At 42.1% G+C, this 15646-nt stretch overlaps 1 protein-coding gene and 1 long non-coding RNA gene across 2 annotated transcripts in view; one reads left to right on the top strand and one right to left on the bottom strand.

The window, feature by feature from the left end:
* LOC309711853 overlaps positions 1–15646 on the top strand; it is a 50299-nt gene that overhangs the window by 20090 nt on the left and 14563 nt on the right. The window lies entirely within an intron of this gene.
* ppp1r26 (protein phosphatase 1, regulatory subunit 26) lies at positions 55–14879 on the bottom strand. The gene is made up of 5 exons (XM_082542361.1): positions 14452–14879; positions 3158–6498; positions 928–1042; positions 722–807; positions 55–618 (listed from the first exon to the last, which is right to left on the bottom strand). Exons 2-5 carry the CDS (start codon positions 6427–6429, stop codon positions 561–563), a joined length of 3531 nt encoding a protein of 1176 aa, XP_082398487.1. The 5' UTR covers positions 6430–6498; positions 14452–14879; the 3' UTR covers positions 55–560.

Genomic DNA, 15646 nt, shown 5'->3' with positions numbered 1-15646 from the left:
AGTAGAAGCTTGTCGTGATGTGCTTGTGTAAAAACTACAATACCCATTAACCCACCTTTTCTCGGCTCAACTTTATTGAAAGAGTTGGAGCGTCACAGGCAGTACCGTTCTTGTGTCATTTAGCTATGAAACGTATTCAAGAACATAAGCCAATGCTTGTTGTAAGAAGAAAAACTGTTAATATAAAACAAATGTTTGTAAATATAGACGCCACTTCTAACAAAAAACAACAGTGGCATCATGAGGATAAGAACAAATATATGGTACCTCAAACAATATAACCCCAAATCAAATTTACTGTGCATTCGAGAAAAAATAGAAGAATTCAGCTAAGATAAATGCTGAAATACTCAAGGTATCCCTGAGTTCAGGATCCATATTTAATCCAAAATTAAAATTTAATGCCCTTAGTACTGTTATAGAACTTACCAAAACTTTACATACTTACTAAATACTTTAAAAAACAACAACAACTGTAATACATAAACACTTGGGTCCATAATAGTTTTTCAACAATCCATACACGCGCTAACAGCAGGCAGCATCTTCCAGGTGCATCTTTAAAAGCCAGCTTTTATCTCACTGTGTATGCTGAGCTTGCTGAGCGCGTCCAGTTTCCTGCAAAAAACCAAACAAACAAGGAAACTCAAGTTGCAGATGAGTTTTCTTTGCGTTTGATCGTTCACTGTTGAGACAAAACCATTTGGGTGCGATCACATACCCGCTTACTGGAACAAACTGAAGTTTCCTTTTGACGTGCTGCACAGTCTTGCCGTGCACAGAAGAGTTAATGAGGGAAGTTTTCTCCTGCAAGCATTGCATAATACACACTTCACACTGTGGATTTGAACTGTTTTTTATAAAGAACTGAAATCATGATGTTTGTAACTGACAAACAAACGCTGTCGTGTTTCCACATAATTGTACCTTCTTGCACTTTTCAGCCAAGTATCTCCTGTTGAACATGCTGCCTCTCTCCTCTGAGGTAAGAGCTATGCAAGGCCTGAAGGTAATGCCGGGATCAATGGCACTGGATAAAGACCTGGTAAAGGCAGAGTAGGATATGCATCAGACTACTCCTGCAGTAATCTTTAATAATTCTGTAAATTATAAAATTTAAGTCAAGAGGCCCACTGTTGCTCAGATTCCAATCTTTATTACACAGATGCACTTAAAAGACACGGCAAACATTTCTGTCATCAGAAAGAGTAAAAGAAAGAAGAAGAAGAAAAAAAACACTTCTTACAAAATATTTACAGAAAAACTGGATATGCACAGCATGTTCAGTAATGCCTTTTTTATTTCATAAAGAAAAATAAATAGCCTTTTTCAAACAGGAAATCCAGGAAAACTTTAACATGACAAAAAAAACCCCAAAAACAAGCCACACAAAATATCAACTTTAGCAAGACAGCGAGGGGGAAATGTGGTACTTATGGAATCTGGAGCAAGACTTTATCCGAGACTACTAGAAGATCTATCACCAGCAACTCGGCTTTAAATTTTCTTTCATGAAAATCAATTATAGAACAGACAAAGACAAGAAGAGCGCTGTGTGTGAAAAGCAAAAGGTTGGTGGTAACTTGGTTCCTGTACCTGTAACCTGTATCTTAAAAATAAAACAACCCCCTACCCAAAAAAAGTGGCTCACAAGAGTCAAAGTAATAATTGAAACATAGTGGCTGTTTCTGCTTTATACTTAAAAAGTAGAAACTGACTGAAATGATCATCATTCAGAGTGCACAGAATTAGTCTGAGGTAAGGGATTAAAAGAATAAGACAAATGTGAGAAGGAAAAAAGAAAGGAAGGAGACTTTTCAAGATGGTGCTGACAGTATAAAAACACTTGCTGCACTTGAGTGAAAAGGTTGTGAAAGTGTCAAAAGATCTAATGATATACACTGTGCAGAGTGCAGCACATGCTGGACAAAGTAAATTGTGTCATTGCAGACACAGATGAGAAAATTCAGAGGAATAATAAACCAATAAACCAAAAAGTTCACTTACTTTGTATTTTAGTCTAAATATATTTTAAGGTTTGTTTAAACAGTATTGAAATCTGATTGGTCTTTTTTTTTTTTTTTTTTTTTTTTTTTTTAACATTAGATACACAATTATGCCCTTAATTTCATGTTAAAAATATTGTTTGGGGCTACAACTAAAACTTATTTTCAGTACTGACTGCTCAGCTCAGGTAAAGTGATTCTATTTGACATTGAAGAGGAAAAAACCCCACTTACCTAACACACAAAGAAATGAAATGCAGCAAATAACCCTATTTTAGGAAGTTTTGGCATTTTTGCTCGAAAAAATGATTGTTTTGGGGTTTTCTCTCACTTATGTTTTCACCCTAACCACTGCAGCTTTAGCACCCAGACGTTTAACTTTGTGCCATTTTGATTTCCTGCACATGTAAAATAAATGAAAACCATAATCTAGGCAGTGATGGAAACCTACTACAATAAATAAGAATGCACAGTGAGATTTCAAACCAATACCAGGACCACTGTTTAAAAAAAATCTAGCCAATGTCCAGGATATATATATATTTTTTAAACAGTTTATACAAACCTGATGAGACACAAACAATAACCACTGACCAATGCCATCTGTGTCATTTGATTTGTACTGGCTTATTCAATGGTCCATCCCTAAATTTGATGTTGTAAATTACTTTTAAAGTCTTAATAAGGTAACTAATGTAACTATTCAGGGCTCTGGGTTTCCTACTGGAAGATGGGAAAAGATGCAACCTAAATTTAAACATTTTGGACTCAAACCTAAATCGTTATTCTGCCAAACTGAGACTTCTTTTCCTTGTCACGTCTTCTTTTTTGTTTTTTAGCAAAAATATTTAGGAACATGTAATTTTCTACCGCTCATTCGTTTCTGCACGAAAGTGTCACTGTATTGCTTTTCAAACGATCAACAACAGATAACTTATGAGCACATATAAAGTTTTCATTGTGGTTCCACAACTGTGAAATTGTAAAAATACATAAAAAAAGTCAGTTTTATGATAAAAAAAAAAAATCAATAAACATTCCCTTATAAATCAATGAGCTCGATCAGAATCTATAATATTTGACAGGACACCATTAGAGAAATCAGAAAATGATGACACTATGGTTTATAGTGGTCAAAGAAAAATACTTACAATGTGGAAAAGCCCTGCTTCTTTTCTGGATTTCTCTTCTGGCCTGATTCACAATCTGTCTCATCTATAAACTCTTCCTCTTTTCTTCCTAGATGCACTTCTTTATTATCTATCTTCATACCCTCGCCTTCGCTCTTCTTCTCCCTTAGTAAGTTTGCTCTCTCCTTAACCTCGCTTCTTTCCCTGCATTGAACCTGGACGTGATTTGTCCTATTAGCTTCCAGTTCCACAAACACACTCTTGTCCTTGGGCATATGCACCGTACTCTCCTTCTCCCCTTCGATGGAGCACTGGGACCTCTGGCCGGCAGGTAGATCCCGTGTAAAGGACATCCTCGGATGCTGTCTGGCAGCAGAAAAAAAATTCAAAACAGGAGATGTGAATGTAGTATTTCCAGCAGTGTCTTTAGAACAGGGGAATGGTGATTTACTGGTCCTTGCAGAGGACCAAACAGTAACAGGGGTCTGTAATTTGTGGGCCATTCCTCCACTCTGATGTGTTACCGAGCCACCCTCGCTGATTTCAGATGAGGTGATGTGGAACGGAGTCCGACTGAGAGTCCTCGCGTCGTGAGTAGGTAGTCCGAGGCTCTGGCGCCATTTGATTGCCTCTGAGCGAGAATGAGCGACGCTAGGACTCAAAATTGGTCGAGCCCTCTTCGTCTGTGAGGTGGCGTTGTGGACATCACCTTTATCAATATACGGTCTCCTTTCCTCAGTTCTAGCTGCCCCTGCCCCATCTGCTGGTTCCAAAAGACTGGGACTGCAGGATCCGGCTGAGGGATGTGATTGTGCACCGACCGCAGAGATGTCTGGAAAAACAGTCTGTGGTGTCTGAAGTCTATTATGAGCTGGACTACTAATATGAGACTTTTCAGAGAGGGGACTGATACTTTTCGTTGGAATCTCAGCCAGCTGATTTTCCTGTTTAATGTCTTTATCTTGAAATGAGCTACAAATAGTGACAGTACCATTCCTGGCTATATTTCCATCTTTAATTTTGTCTGCGGTAGAAACCTTGGCCTTTTCAGCCAGAAATCTTCGGATCTCTTGCTCAATACTGTCATCGCTGTCTACTGAGCTGCTGTCTTCCTTAATCTGAGGTGCGGCTTCCGCAGTGTGCACAAACTGGATGCCTGGACGCTCAGCTCCCTTCAGGATCTCCGTTTCACCTTCATGCAGCTCGTGATTCTTACCTTTATAAACTTGCTTATGTTGTGAAATGCTCTTTTTCCCCAGCCCAGGCTTGTCCTTCTTGTCATTCTTACTTTTCTGCACCTTTTTCAAATCACTACACTTGGAAAGAAAGTCAATGTGTAACTTTTTGGTCTGAAATGCATTTCCTAACAGCGGGTCTTCGTCTTTGAGGCACTTCCTTGATTTCCGCTTTAAGTCTCTCATCTTTTTCTTTGATTTCTTTTTCGTTTTCAGAAGGTCTTTTATCGCCGTGTCTAGGTCCTCATCGCTGTCAAGAGAGCTGCTTTTGTCTCCACTTTGGTCTGACTTGTGTAATCCAGTGGCAGGGTGTGTTTGACTTCTCTGGGGCAATGCCAAGAGCTTTGATTCTTTTGTATGGTCAGGTAAAGGCTTAGAGGCGGTTTCTTTAACGCTGTCCTCTGCCCCTGCCATGGTGGAAACACAAATGTTTTTCTCTTTGTGTTTTCTTCGTTGCTTTAAAGACAGTTTCGATGGTTTCTTTTCGATCTGTGGTTCATTTGCTTTTACCTTCTCCATTTCATTTGTACCCTGAGCGTCTTGAGTCACAGCAGAGCTGGGTGCCTGTTTGTGCACTTGGGCCTTCTGCTCGAGAAATTTCCTGATTTCTTGCTCAATCCCATCTTCACTATCAATGGAGCTGTCATTGCTTTCTTCACAGGGGCAGTTTTCAGGAAGAGAAGACTGGAAGGAAGATTCAGTGGTGACACAACCACTAAGGCCAACGCTATGATGGAAGGGCCCAGGCATGACAGTCTTTGAAATGTCCAGTATTGCCTCAGCACACATGAGCTCTGCAGTTGTATTGGCCTTTGGAGGGGCAGGGGTTGCCTGCTCCTTCAAACTCTCTACTTTATATGACAAAAATACATTTTCTTTACATTTCAAGCTGTCTGAAAGTGTAGGTTTGGGTATAGAAACAGATGGAGTAGGCTGGAAAGATTTCACTTCTTTTTCTGTCGTGCTCATCTTTTTCCTCAGCTTCTGTCTTTTGATATTCTCTGCGCTTGTACTTGCAACATTGTGTATTATCGACTTACTGAAAGGTTTCTGCTTGTGCAGCGATGGCGTCAGGACGCTCTTCTCCTTGAGTTGTTCAAGCTGGTAGCAGCGAATCGCTTCTTCAATCCCGTCATCGCTACTCGAGTCAGACTCCTCTTTGAATGCACGTGGATCGAAAGCTTCTGCTGTGTTCTGCTGCTCCTTTTTCTCCAGCTGATATCTCTGAATGGCCTCCTCGATGCCGTCGTCGCTACTGGAATCATTCGAGTCTTCCACCTTAGCCGTGACGGGGTAACTGACAGTTTTGTTGATGAGACTCACTGGTTTAGAGGGATTTCTTGCTTGCTCTTTTGAACACTCCAAACTTTTGTTTGTGCTTTTATTCAAATCGAAGTTCTTAACTATATTTTCATTTAGAGATGCCTTGTTTTTAATACACTTTTTTATAGGTATGACAGTGGGTACTGCTGGGGTCTCGACTTTGAGGCTTTTTGAAAAATTGCTACCCGCAATCAAGAATGCATCGCTGTTGCTGTGCTGTTTGGACACCTCGGGAATGGATGGGTTTCTTCTCTGAATTTTAGATGATGGGAGAAAAGTCGAGCACGGTTCTGCTTTGCGTTTGTGATCATCCTTTTCTTTCAGGTATTCCAGTATTGCCTCCTCGATTCCTCTGTCCACAGAATCGTCGCTATCCGAGTCACTGCTTTCACGGATGTTTGGCGAGGAAATGTCAACATGTGGGTTTTCACTGGGGCTTTTAGTTTTGGACTTGACTCCCACATAAGAACCTGCTGCAACCTTGCAGACTTGGGGATGACCCTCCTGTCCTGATAGCACATTACCCTCGATCTCGTCGCCCATCTCGAGTGAGGACTGGGTGCTTCTAAGACTCTCTATGATCATCTGGACCTTGTCTGAGATAGGTGTGCCTCTTGTGGACAACTCTGTGTCAGAGTCATTGAAGCAAACTGGAGGGCTATAGCCTCCAGGCGGGCCACATGTTCTCCATTCTGTTTGCGTCACTGCGACAGGAGGTACATTCATCAAGTACATTCTAGTGAAGTAGGGTGAGGTCCTCGACCACTGGAGCGGAGCGGACTCCGTTCAGTTACATTTTTCACTCTGTAATGAAGAAAAGAAAAAAAAAAAAAACACAGAAAGAAAAAATGTCACTAAAGTGATGATTATTAAAACTACAATTAGACTTCATCCAACCAAACTGCTGTTACTCAAATTTTACAGTCTGTAAGAGCTGAAAATCAGGTCCTTCATGCCCAATATTGCTGTCATGATTTATTGTAGCTTTAATACATACACACAGATAGCCTCAGATTACTTAAGCGTGGCTGAACCATGAGAGCATGCCAAGAAAAATGCCAAACTGCTCATGATGGGATTAATCCGATAGTAGGCCAGATCATCTGAAGGGTCTTCTGTGATTGGTTGTTGTTTTATGGCCCACTCTGCTGTTGGTATTACACTTTAACTGGGTCCAAATGAACACTTAGAACAACCAGTGGCCAGTTGAGTCAAGTCCACTCGAATTGTTATCATTTAAGACTCATGTAGGCTGATGGCAACATGATGACAATCTGCCTGCATTCATTATTTGGAAAGCAATTATTTGCAACAATTTTGACAATTTATCTGAGAGTGATTAGACTGGAACTTTTTGTAGAACGGTTGCCTACTATCAGGCAATCTGTGCAATGGTCTTGCAATCAAAAGTGGTCATGAGTGTGCAACACCCTCAATCTCTGGCAAACCATTTAGAAACCCCATGTTGAAATCGGTTGCACTATATGAAAAATTCATTTAAAATTTATTTTCTTTTTTTGTTTATGGAAGGAGGTTGCTGTCCTGTTTTCACTGTGTCACTGAGCTATCAGCCTGCTCTGAATAGGAGGCAACTTTGTCAAATAAGTGTGTTGGAAGGTTTTTCAGGTGAGCCTGTAAAAATACATCACAGCCACACGAAACAAGCAATATCATGCCATACTGATTTCTTTCCCCTTACCCCGAGTAGTAGTAATCAGCTAATAGACATTGAGCTGAAAAACCATTTGATCTATTTTAAATGTGCATTTTTTCTGCTTTTTGTTATTTTTTTGATAATTCAGGCATTAAAGCTGTTTGGTGGACAAAGCAAAAATTACTATTCCGTCACTTTAAGCACAGAGATTTTACAGACCACTTTTTCTCCTTCAAGTCTGGTACCACACATCATAGCTCGAAGGTTTCTGAAAATAATTAAGTCTACCCATCAACGGCAAAGCACTTTAAAAGCAAACAAAAAGACCCCAACAAAACTGAGTCTACAGCTGACACATTAAGCCACTGCGCAGCCTTCTAAAATGCCTAGAGCATCATCAGTTGCCGGACAGAAAAACAACCAATTGCAATCGATCCAATCTTACACCAACCCGAGTGGCATGCTCATCTATTTTAACAATTAACACCCCCGCCGCCCCCCCCACAAACCAGAATATTAAAAAAAAAAAGTTCAATATAAAACAGGCTGCAAAGATTTGATAACAATCCAGAGGCCACCATTTAATCAAGGCACATCCAGAGTGTAAGTGAAATGTTGGCAGCTGTGTTTTAATACTTCTGTGGCTCCCAATTACTGAATTCATTTCCTCAAATTAACAGCATGAAAAATACTTTCTAATTTATTTTCCATTCAATAATGGACGCGGTATATTTTTTTCCCTACTTGTGTCATTTTTTGTACATTTGCAATGTAAAGAATACTTGTCAAGACCAGTGTGTTGGATGGTTGTTTGGTTGATCCAATTTAATACAAGTTTGCTAGGCTAACGTTGTCTCAGGATGGTGGTGCATGAGACGAGTCATCTTGTCATCATTGTATTTTAATTTATTTAATAAACCCCCCAACTAGAGCTGGGCGATATAAGATTTTTTCATATCACGATATGTTTTTTTCATTTCAGGCGATAACGATATCTATCACGATATAAGCCAAATAACTATATTTGTAAGATTTAAATGTGCCGTTGCTCACAAGTAAAATGTGAAATAATCAGCAGCTTGTTTTTAAATATTTATTTCCCATAATAAGTTCAACAGGGTAGATGTACTTAAGGAACATGAGACTTTTTCAGATAAATAAAGGCAAATATTGCAAACTACACAAAAGGCAGCCGCTAAAGCGTTTAAGTTTCAAAATAGAACAAACGAAACAGACTAAATTGTCAATTCCACTTAGAAACAAAATATTAATTCTAAAAATAAATCTTAGTTTGTTTTACAGAATAACAGACAAAACGGACTAACTTTTGTCAATATCAAATAAACTGAGAACTAAAAGGAAATTCTCAATCTCTCCTTGTTGTATAGCTGAGCTTTTCAAACAGTTTTAACAGTTACTTTAGTCTGACAAAAGCCGAATGACGAATTAGCGCTTCCAGTCAGAGACTGAGGCTACGTCCACACGTACACGGGTATTTTTGAAAACGGAGATTTTCCGTTTTCGTTTTAAAAAATAATCCCGTCCACACGTAAAGGCAGAAATGAAGGAAAACGCTGCTATGAACATGCCAAAGCAGCAGGTGGCGCTAGATTCCTAACCGTGCAGAAATGTTGGCCAATCAGAAGTCTAGAAGCCTCGGTGGGAAAAAGTAAACAAAGCTGGGGCATAGAAGCAGAACAGAGTCGTACGTGTGGACGGACAGTAACTGTGTGTATATGTAAGCATTTAAACACTGCAGAGAGTAGAATTAACAGTAACAGTATTGTAGAAATTCATTTCACCGAAACAATAACGTGGCGCACAGTGTGACGCATGCACCAGTTTATTGTATTTCCAGACTTGCTTTCGGCACAATTTACAGTGCACGCTACTCTGTTTTTTGTCAGACTTGAAATAGCCGAAATACCTTCACACTACGGAACTTCTATGGCTCTTCCGTTCGACAATCTCTCCGGCATTGGAACCATCATCGGTTTTCTCTTCGGTCACGCTCGGTTGATTTTTCTAGTCGGCACACTCATTTCCTCCATTACCCGCTGGCTGCTTCCCAAACAAACACACATGCGGCTTGGCACTTGTGCTGTACGTAACAAGTCACGCAACGTGACGCTGCGGCTGTGATTGGTTCGGCTCTGCGCTACTTAATTTGGATTGGCTGACTTTTTTTTTTTTTTTTTTTTTAAGAGGACAAGAGCGGCGAGGTCTATCGCGATAGCTTAATTTCTCTATCGAGTAAAAGTTATATCGCAATACATATCGTTATCGTTCTATCGCCCAGCTCTACCCCCAACACCCAGGATAAGCTGAAGAGAATGCATGGATGGATATTTGGTGTCCCTGTATCAATACATTGCAAAAATACTGCAACACTATGCTACTAGTTACTTTACAGAAATATTTCCATTAGATCAAAGACCCTATGTTTTAATGGTCAAATGCAGACCTTATTATCTCCCCAGAGAATTCACTTCGATCATACTCACTGCCGTGTATATCCCCCCCCCCCCGACGCTAATGCTAGGTTGGCCATGAAAGAACTTTCTGCAGCCATTAACAAACACCAGAATAAACACCCCGAGGCTGCTTTTATTGTTGCTGGCGACTTCAACCACACCAACTTAAAGACAGTCCTCCCCAGATTCCACCAACATGTCTCCTGCCACACCAGAGGAGACAAGACTTTAGACCATGTGTATTCCAACCTGGCTGGAGCCTACAAAGCCACACCCCTCCCCCACATTGGACAATCGGACCATCTCTCCCTGTTCCTCACACCTCGGTATTCACCACTCATCCAACGTGTGAAACCTGCTGTGAGGACAATTAAAGTGTGGCCAGAGGGGACAGACGCAGTGCTCCAGGACAGATTTAAAAACACAGACTGGAATATGTTCACCCACACAGACCTGGACCAGTACGCCTCATCTGTACTGGATTACATCTCCAAAACCACAGACAGTGTCACCACCCAGAAACGGATCACCATGTACCCCAACCAGAAGCCTTGGATGAACCGGGATGTTCGTCTCCTCCTGAAGGCCCGCAACACTGCCTTTAGGTCAGGAGATGCACACGCCTACAGTACAGCCAGGGCTAATCTAAAGAAGGGCATCAAAAAAGCCAAACACCATTACAAAAAGAAGGTAGAAGAACACTTCTCCAACTCCAACCCCCGACGCATGTGGCAAGGACTCCAGACCATCACAGACTACAGGACCACCAAACCCTCCCCCGCATCCTCTGATGTCTCCTTCCTCAACGAGCTCAACAACTTTTATGCTCGTTTTGAGCGAGGGAACCCCACAACCACAACCAAAGCAGACATGACGCCAGACCACCAACCTATGACTCTCTCCCCCACCGATGTAGGAGCGGTGCTGAGCAGGATCAATGTCCACAAGGCTGCAGGCCCTGATGGCATCCCCGGGCGTGTTCTCAGAGCGTGTTCTGGGGAGCTTGCAGGAGTGCTCACAGACATATTCAATCTGTCCTTGGCCCACGCTGTGGTACCGGCCTGCTTCAAATCCACCTCCATCGTCCCGATACCCAAAAACTCCAACCCATCTTGCCTCAGTGATTACCGCCCAGTAGCACTCACCCCCATCATCACTAAGTGCTTAGAGCAGCTGGTCCTAGCACACTTCAAATCCTGTCTCCCCCCCACCCTGGACCCCCACCAATTCGCATACCGCCAGAACAGGAGCACAGAGGATGCAGTCTCCATCGCACTGCACTCTGTCCTCTCACACCTGGACAACAACAACACCTACGCCAGAATGCTGTTTATAGACTTCAGTTCAGCATTCAATACAATTCACCCCTCACAACTCATCAGGAAACTGACAGACCTGGGTATCAGTTCCCTCATCTGCAAATGGTTACTGGACTTCCTGACCAACCGCCCCCAACATGTCCGGCTGGATAACCGCTGCTCATCTACCATCACAATGAACACCGGTGTACCACAAGGCTGTGTGATGAGCCCTTTCCTCTACTCCCTCTTCACCCACGACTGCAGACCTGCTGGTGGTTCCAACACCATCATTAAGTTTGCAGATGACACCACGGTGATTGGCCTCATCAGTGACAACGATGAGGCCGCCTACAGGGAGGAGGTGGATCGTCTGGCTGAGTGGTGCAACAGAAACAACCTGCTGCTTAACACCGAGAAGACCAAGGAGCTCATCGTGGACTACAGGAGGAATGCTAACCCACATCCACCCATCCACATTAAGGGGACGGCTGTGGAGCGTGTGAGCAGCTTCAAGTTCCTGGGAGTCCACATCTCCGAGGATCTCACCTGGACGACCAACTGCTCCAAGCTGGTCAAGAAGGCTCACCAGCGCCTCTTCTTCTTGAGGACTCTGAGGAAGAACCACCTGTCCTCAGACATCCTGGTGAACTTCTATCGCTGCACCATCGAGAGCATCCTGACCAACTGTATAACAGTCTGGTACGGGAACTGCTCTGCCTCGGACCGGAAGGCGTTGCAGAGGGTCGTGAAAACTGCCCAGCGCATCGCCGGAGCACCACTTCCTGCCATAAAAGACATCTACAGGAAGCGGTGTCTGAAAAGGGCTGGGAAAATCATCAAAGACCCCAGTCACCCATCACATGGACTCTTCACCCTCCTGCCCTCTGGGAGGCGCCACAGGAGCCTCCGGACTAAGACCACCAGGTACCGGAACAGCTTCTTCCCCACAGCTGTCAGACTCCTGAACTCTGCCTCCTGACATCTGACCCACGTTAAACTCATGGACTGAACATACACACACCCACAATGGACAACTGTACCCTCAAACACAATAATAACATGGACTGAACCACCACTCACAACCACTAGCACTTTATATAGCCTCTGTAGAAATTATCCACATATCTCACTTATCTTAACTGCACTACTGTATAGCTCTGTAAATAATCATTCTGTACATTCGATAATCTTTAATCCTACAACTGTTTACAACTTGCATAGTTCCCATTTCTGTATAGCTGTATATCCCAGATTCTGTAAAGTTATTTATTTCATATTCTGTATAGTTTTTCATATTTATATCCTGTTCATATCCTGTACATAGCTTGTACTCACTACAGCCTGTACATACTTATAGTTATAGAATATTCACAACATACTTCATACCGTGTACATTATAACATACCATAATAGACCCATTTCTGTAATATACTCACATATCTATATTATTGCTAATATATATTGTAATATATCTATATCACTAAAGCACTTCTGGATGGATGCAAACTGCATTTCGTTGCCCTGTACCTGTGCATGTGCAATGACAATAAAGTTGAATTCTATTCTATTCTATTCTATTCTATGTGCTTATTAAAGTAGGAGTTCTCACCACTTTTGATGTGGGATCCTTTTTCCATTTTCTTGTTTTACCAGGAATTACCTAGATGCTGGTTCTTGTCACATCAAAGATATCTCAGTTGTTAGCGATAAATTTGCCTTTCTAAAATTTTTCCATTTTAGAAAAAATGTGTCCTAAAAACAGGAAACAGGCCGGTGTAGCTGACTTTTGTTCTCAAATGGCTATGGAAGTGCACTAAACTGCAGTTTCTGGAATGGCCACTTGAGGCTCGCTCCAAAAGGGAGTCAATTTTTGTAGAATGCACAGCTTTACAGCAGAAATAAACATCTTTATGACTTTGATCAGTATAGCAGTCTTTCACCACTCTTCATGCCGCATCTCTGGCATGCACATTTTTAGAAACACTCATTGATATTAAGGCTTAAAGTTAGGGTTGTGCCTGTTTCGAGTGACAGGTGAGTGTTATTTTATCTGGTTTAGGCTGGAGTGCACTAAAGGTCCCTCCAAGAAGTCAGCTGTTGAGTTTTTCTGGTGTGTACTTAGTGCATTAGAAATGCACCTTTCTAATTAAACAAGGTATCTTAGGAAACTCCTTTGCTCTGATAGGGCGGTATCTGATCTGGACCTATCATAAGTGTAGTACAGGTGTAGTTACAATAAAGTTATGACGTTTTTGATATGTTACTTAAAGACATTACAGGTTGTTTGCATTCTGTTAAAAATGCAAACACATTTGAGAGGACAGAATATTAAAACTGACACACTAATAAACAGTGGCTGTCCGGACAAGTGTCAGGTTCCACAGTTATAGGATGGGACCTTGGCCCTTCTATATATGGAGGGATAAACTAGGCTAAAACTAGAGATAAACGTTGCAGGGTCCCGTCACCATCAAGTAGCCTTCGGGAATCAACCTGCTGGATGAGTCGCGGAGCCCGAGCCTAGCCTGCTTGCACAAATTGGAAATCCGCCCTTCCAGCTCAGTCTGCAGCCTACAGGGGTGCACAGCCAGCCCCCCTATAGCCCAGCTACGAGGCTAAACTCTTAACCATCCCGATTACTGCGTTTAACTCGCTGAACCCGGTAGAAAGTACAAGTAACACTACGTAAGCAGAATGGGTCAATAAAGACGCGGCACTGAAAAAAAAGCCTATAAACCGAGCCAAATACGCCTCATACCGGAGTCTTACGCCAACTTTGTTTCATGTATTATGTATACAAAGAAACTTTCGCCAGACATACCAACAATTCACGAACAACATTTTCCGTGTTTCATAAGTAAACGTGCCGTTGTCAGTATTTTCGCTACGGGACGGTTTCCTGGTTTCAGCAGACCAACCCCGGCTGTCCCCGTAACCCTATAGCGGCGCGGAGTGCACAGCTGCCCGGCTTGCATCGTTAGGAGACTCCGCAGAGCAACCATGTTTCTTCGCACCGGCCACGGTTGTCAAAACCCACAGCACTCGGTCCACAACCCGCTAGAACGTAAGTAATGCCACTAAGTGCGTTTAGACTGAGCAGAAACGCGACGTTTGGCCGAGAAATGGAGGAAGCGATGTGAAACATTGGGAGAGTTAAGCAGGGCTAGTCGGTGACTTGAAAGACACAAGCGGGCCTCCCGGCTGCTGCAGCCCCGGCATTTTCTCCGGCAAAGAAAGCCTTTGTACTGAGCCACAGCGTACACTCCTAGCCTGGGCTATCTTCACACAAATTGAGCCACAAAGAAGGCAATTTTCAAGTTTTACTCACCTGAATATGACACAGAACGAGAGTTACGGCGACAATATGCACATTGCTGCGCTGGTTTAAGATGCTCGGAAAGCCGTCGCGAAGCTATTTCGGTGTCAGTCAGCAGCTAACACCGCGCCTGAAGCTTCTCGCCGTCGAGTGCCCCTCCGCTCCGACTGCCGGGCGGACAAGCTTCCTTAAACCGGAGTCCAACCAAGCATGGATCCATTCAAATAGGGTATCGGCTTTTCTCCCGGAAAATGTTTGCGCTTACATTTTATGTATATTACACTGCAAAAACAATCGGTACGTCTAATATAACGATGGCGCATTTATAAAGTTAAACACTTTGCCGCCAGGAACCCTAAAGAAAATCTAGAGCATGACAGAGGATTAATACGCCTCCAAAGTTTTATCTCCTCAAACAACTCCCAGTCTATGCTCCACACTGATATCGACTCTAGTTCTCAGGGTGGTATAATGCAGTTTTTAGTGGCATGTGTTTGTTTTACTTGACACGTAATTCATATTTTACACTTAAAAAAACTGTAATATTTGTATTACACTATATTTACTTTTTACATGAAAATGACATATAATGGTGGAAATGCATACGTCTTTTATTAGTATTATTATTATTTCTTGATCTTTTGAAGAGTCAAGTGAACATAAACTAGCATGCATAGCTGTGGGACTAACTCAGTGGAGCTCTGATCTTGAATTTACCAGGGGAGATTTAAAATTACTTTAAAAGGCACGTTTATACAGGGATCCCTATACAAACAAGCAAAATAGGAATGGATACCTCTCTAAACACCGATCAAAAGGTTTTCTGTCAAAAAGTCACGTTGTGATTTAGACTTTTTTTTTTTTTTTTACAGCTCACAAAGCCCCCTTTCCTCTTTCAGAAGGAACACCGAAGGAAGAATGGGAGGAAAGCACAACTACTGGTGCTCAGCTTCTGCCAAGCTGACTCTACAACACTTAAACCTCCTTTAGAGTGCTTAGATTTCCAGAAAGGTTGCACAATTACAAAATCCTAATCATCACTTCCTTAGGGGCCCACATAGTAGAAAGTTTACACCATGTCATTACAGGCGTGCTAATGTTCTTTAATTTTAGATTGTTATAGCTTAGATTTAATTCCAGTTCTCATTCAAGGGTGGAAAAAAACAAACAAACAAACAAAAACCCTTCGCTTTTAAAGTTAATCAAT

Source organism: Aulonocara stuartgranti (assembly GCF_965226115.1).
Source record: "Aulonocara stuartgranti genome assembly, chromosome: 7".
NCBI classification, from domain to species: domain Eukaryota; kingdom Metazoa; phylum Chordata; class Actinopteri; order Cichliformes; family Cichlidae; genus Aulonocara; species Aulonocara stuartgranti.
Note: the sequence above shows the minus strand (reverse complement) of the source record. Positions and strands in the feature narration are given on the sequence as shown.

Coding starts and splice junctions, on each gene's coding strand:
- ppp1r26 (XM_082542361.1), bottom strand. CDS start 6,429: ATGTACTTGATGAATGTACCTCCTGTCGCAGTGACGCAAACAGAATGG. Junction 808..927: donor TGGCTGAAAAGTGCAAGAAG/GTACAATTATGT, acceptor CAATGCTTGCAG/GAGAAAACTTCCCTCATTAA. Junction 619..721: donor CAGTTTGTTCCAGTAAGCGG/GTATGTGATCGC, acceptor GGTTTTTTGCAG/GAAACTGGACGCGCTCAGCA.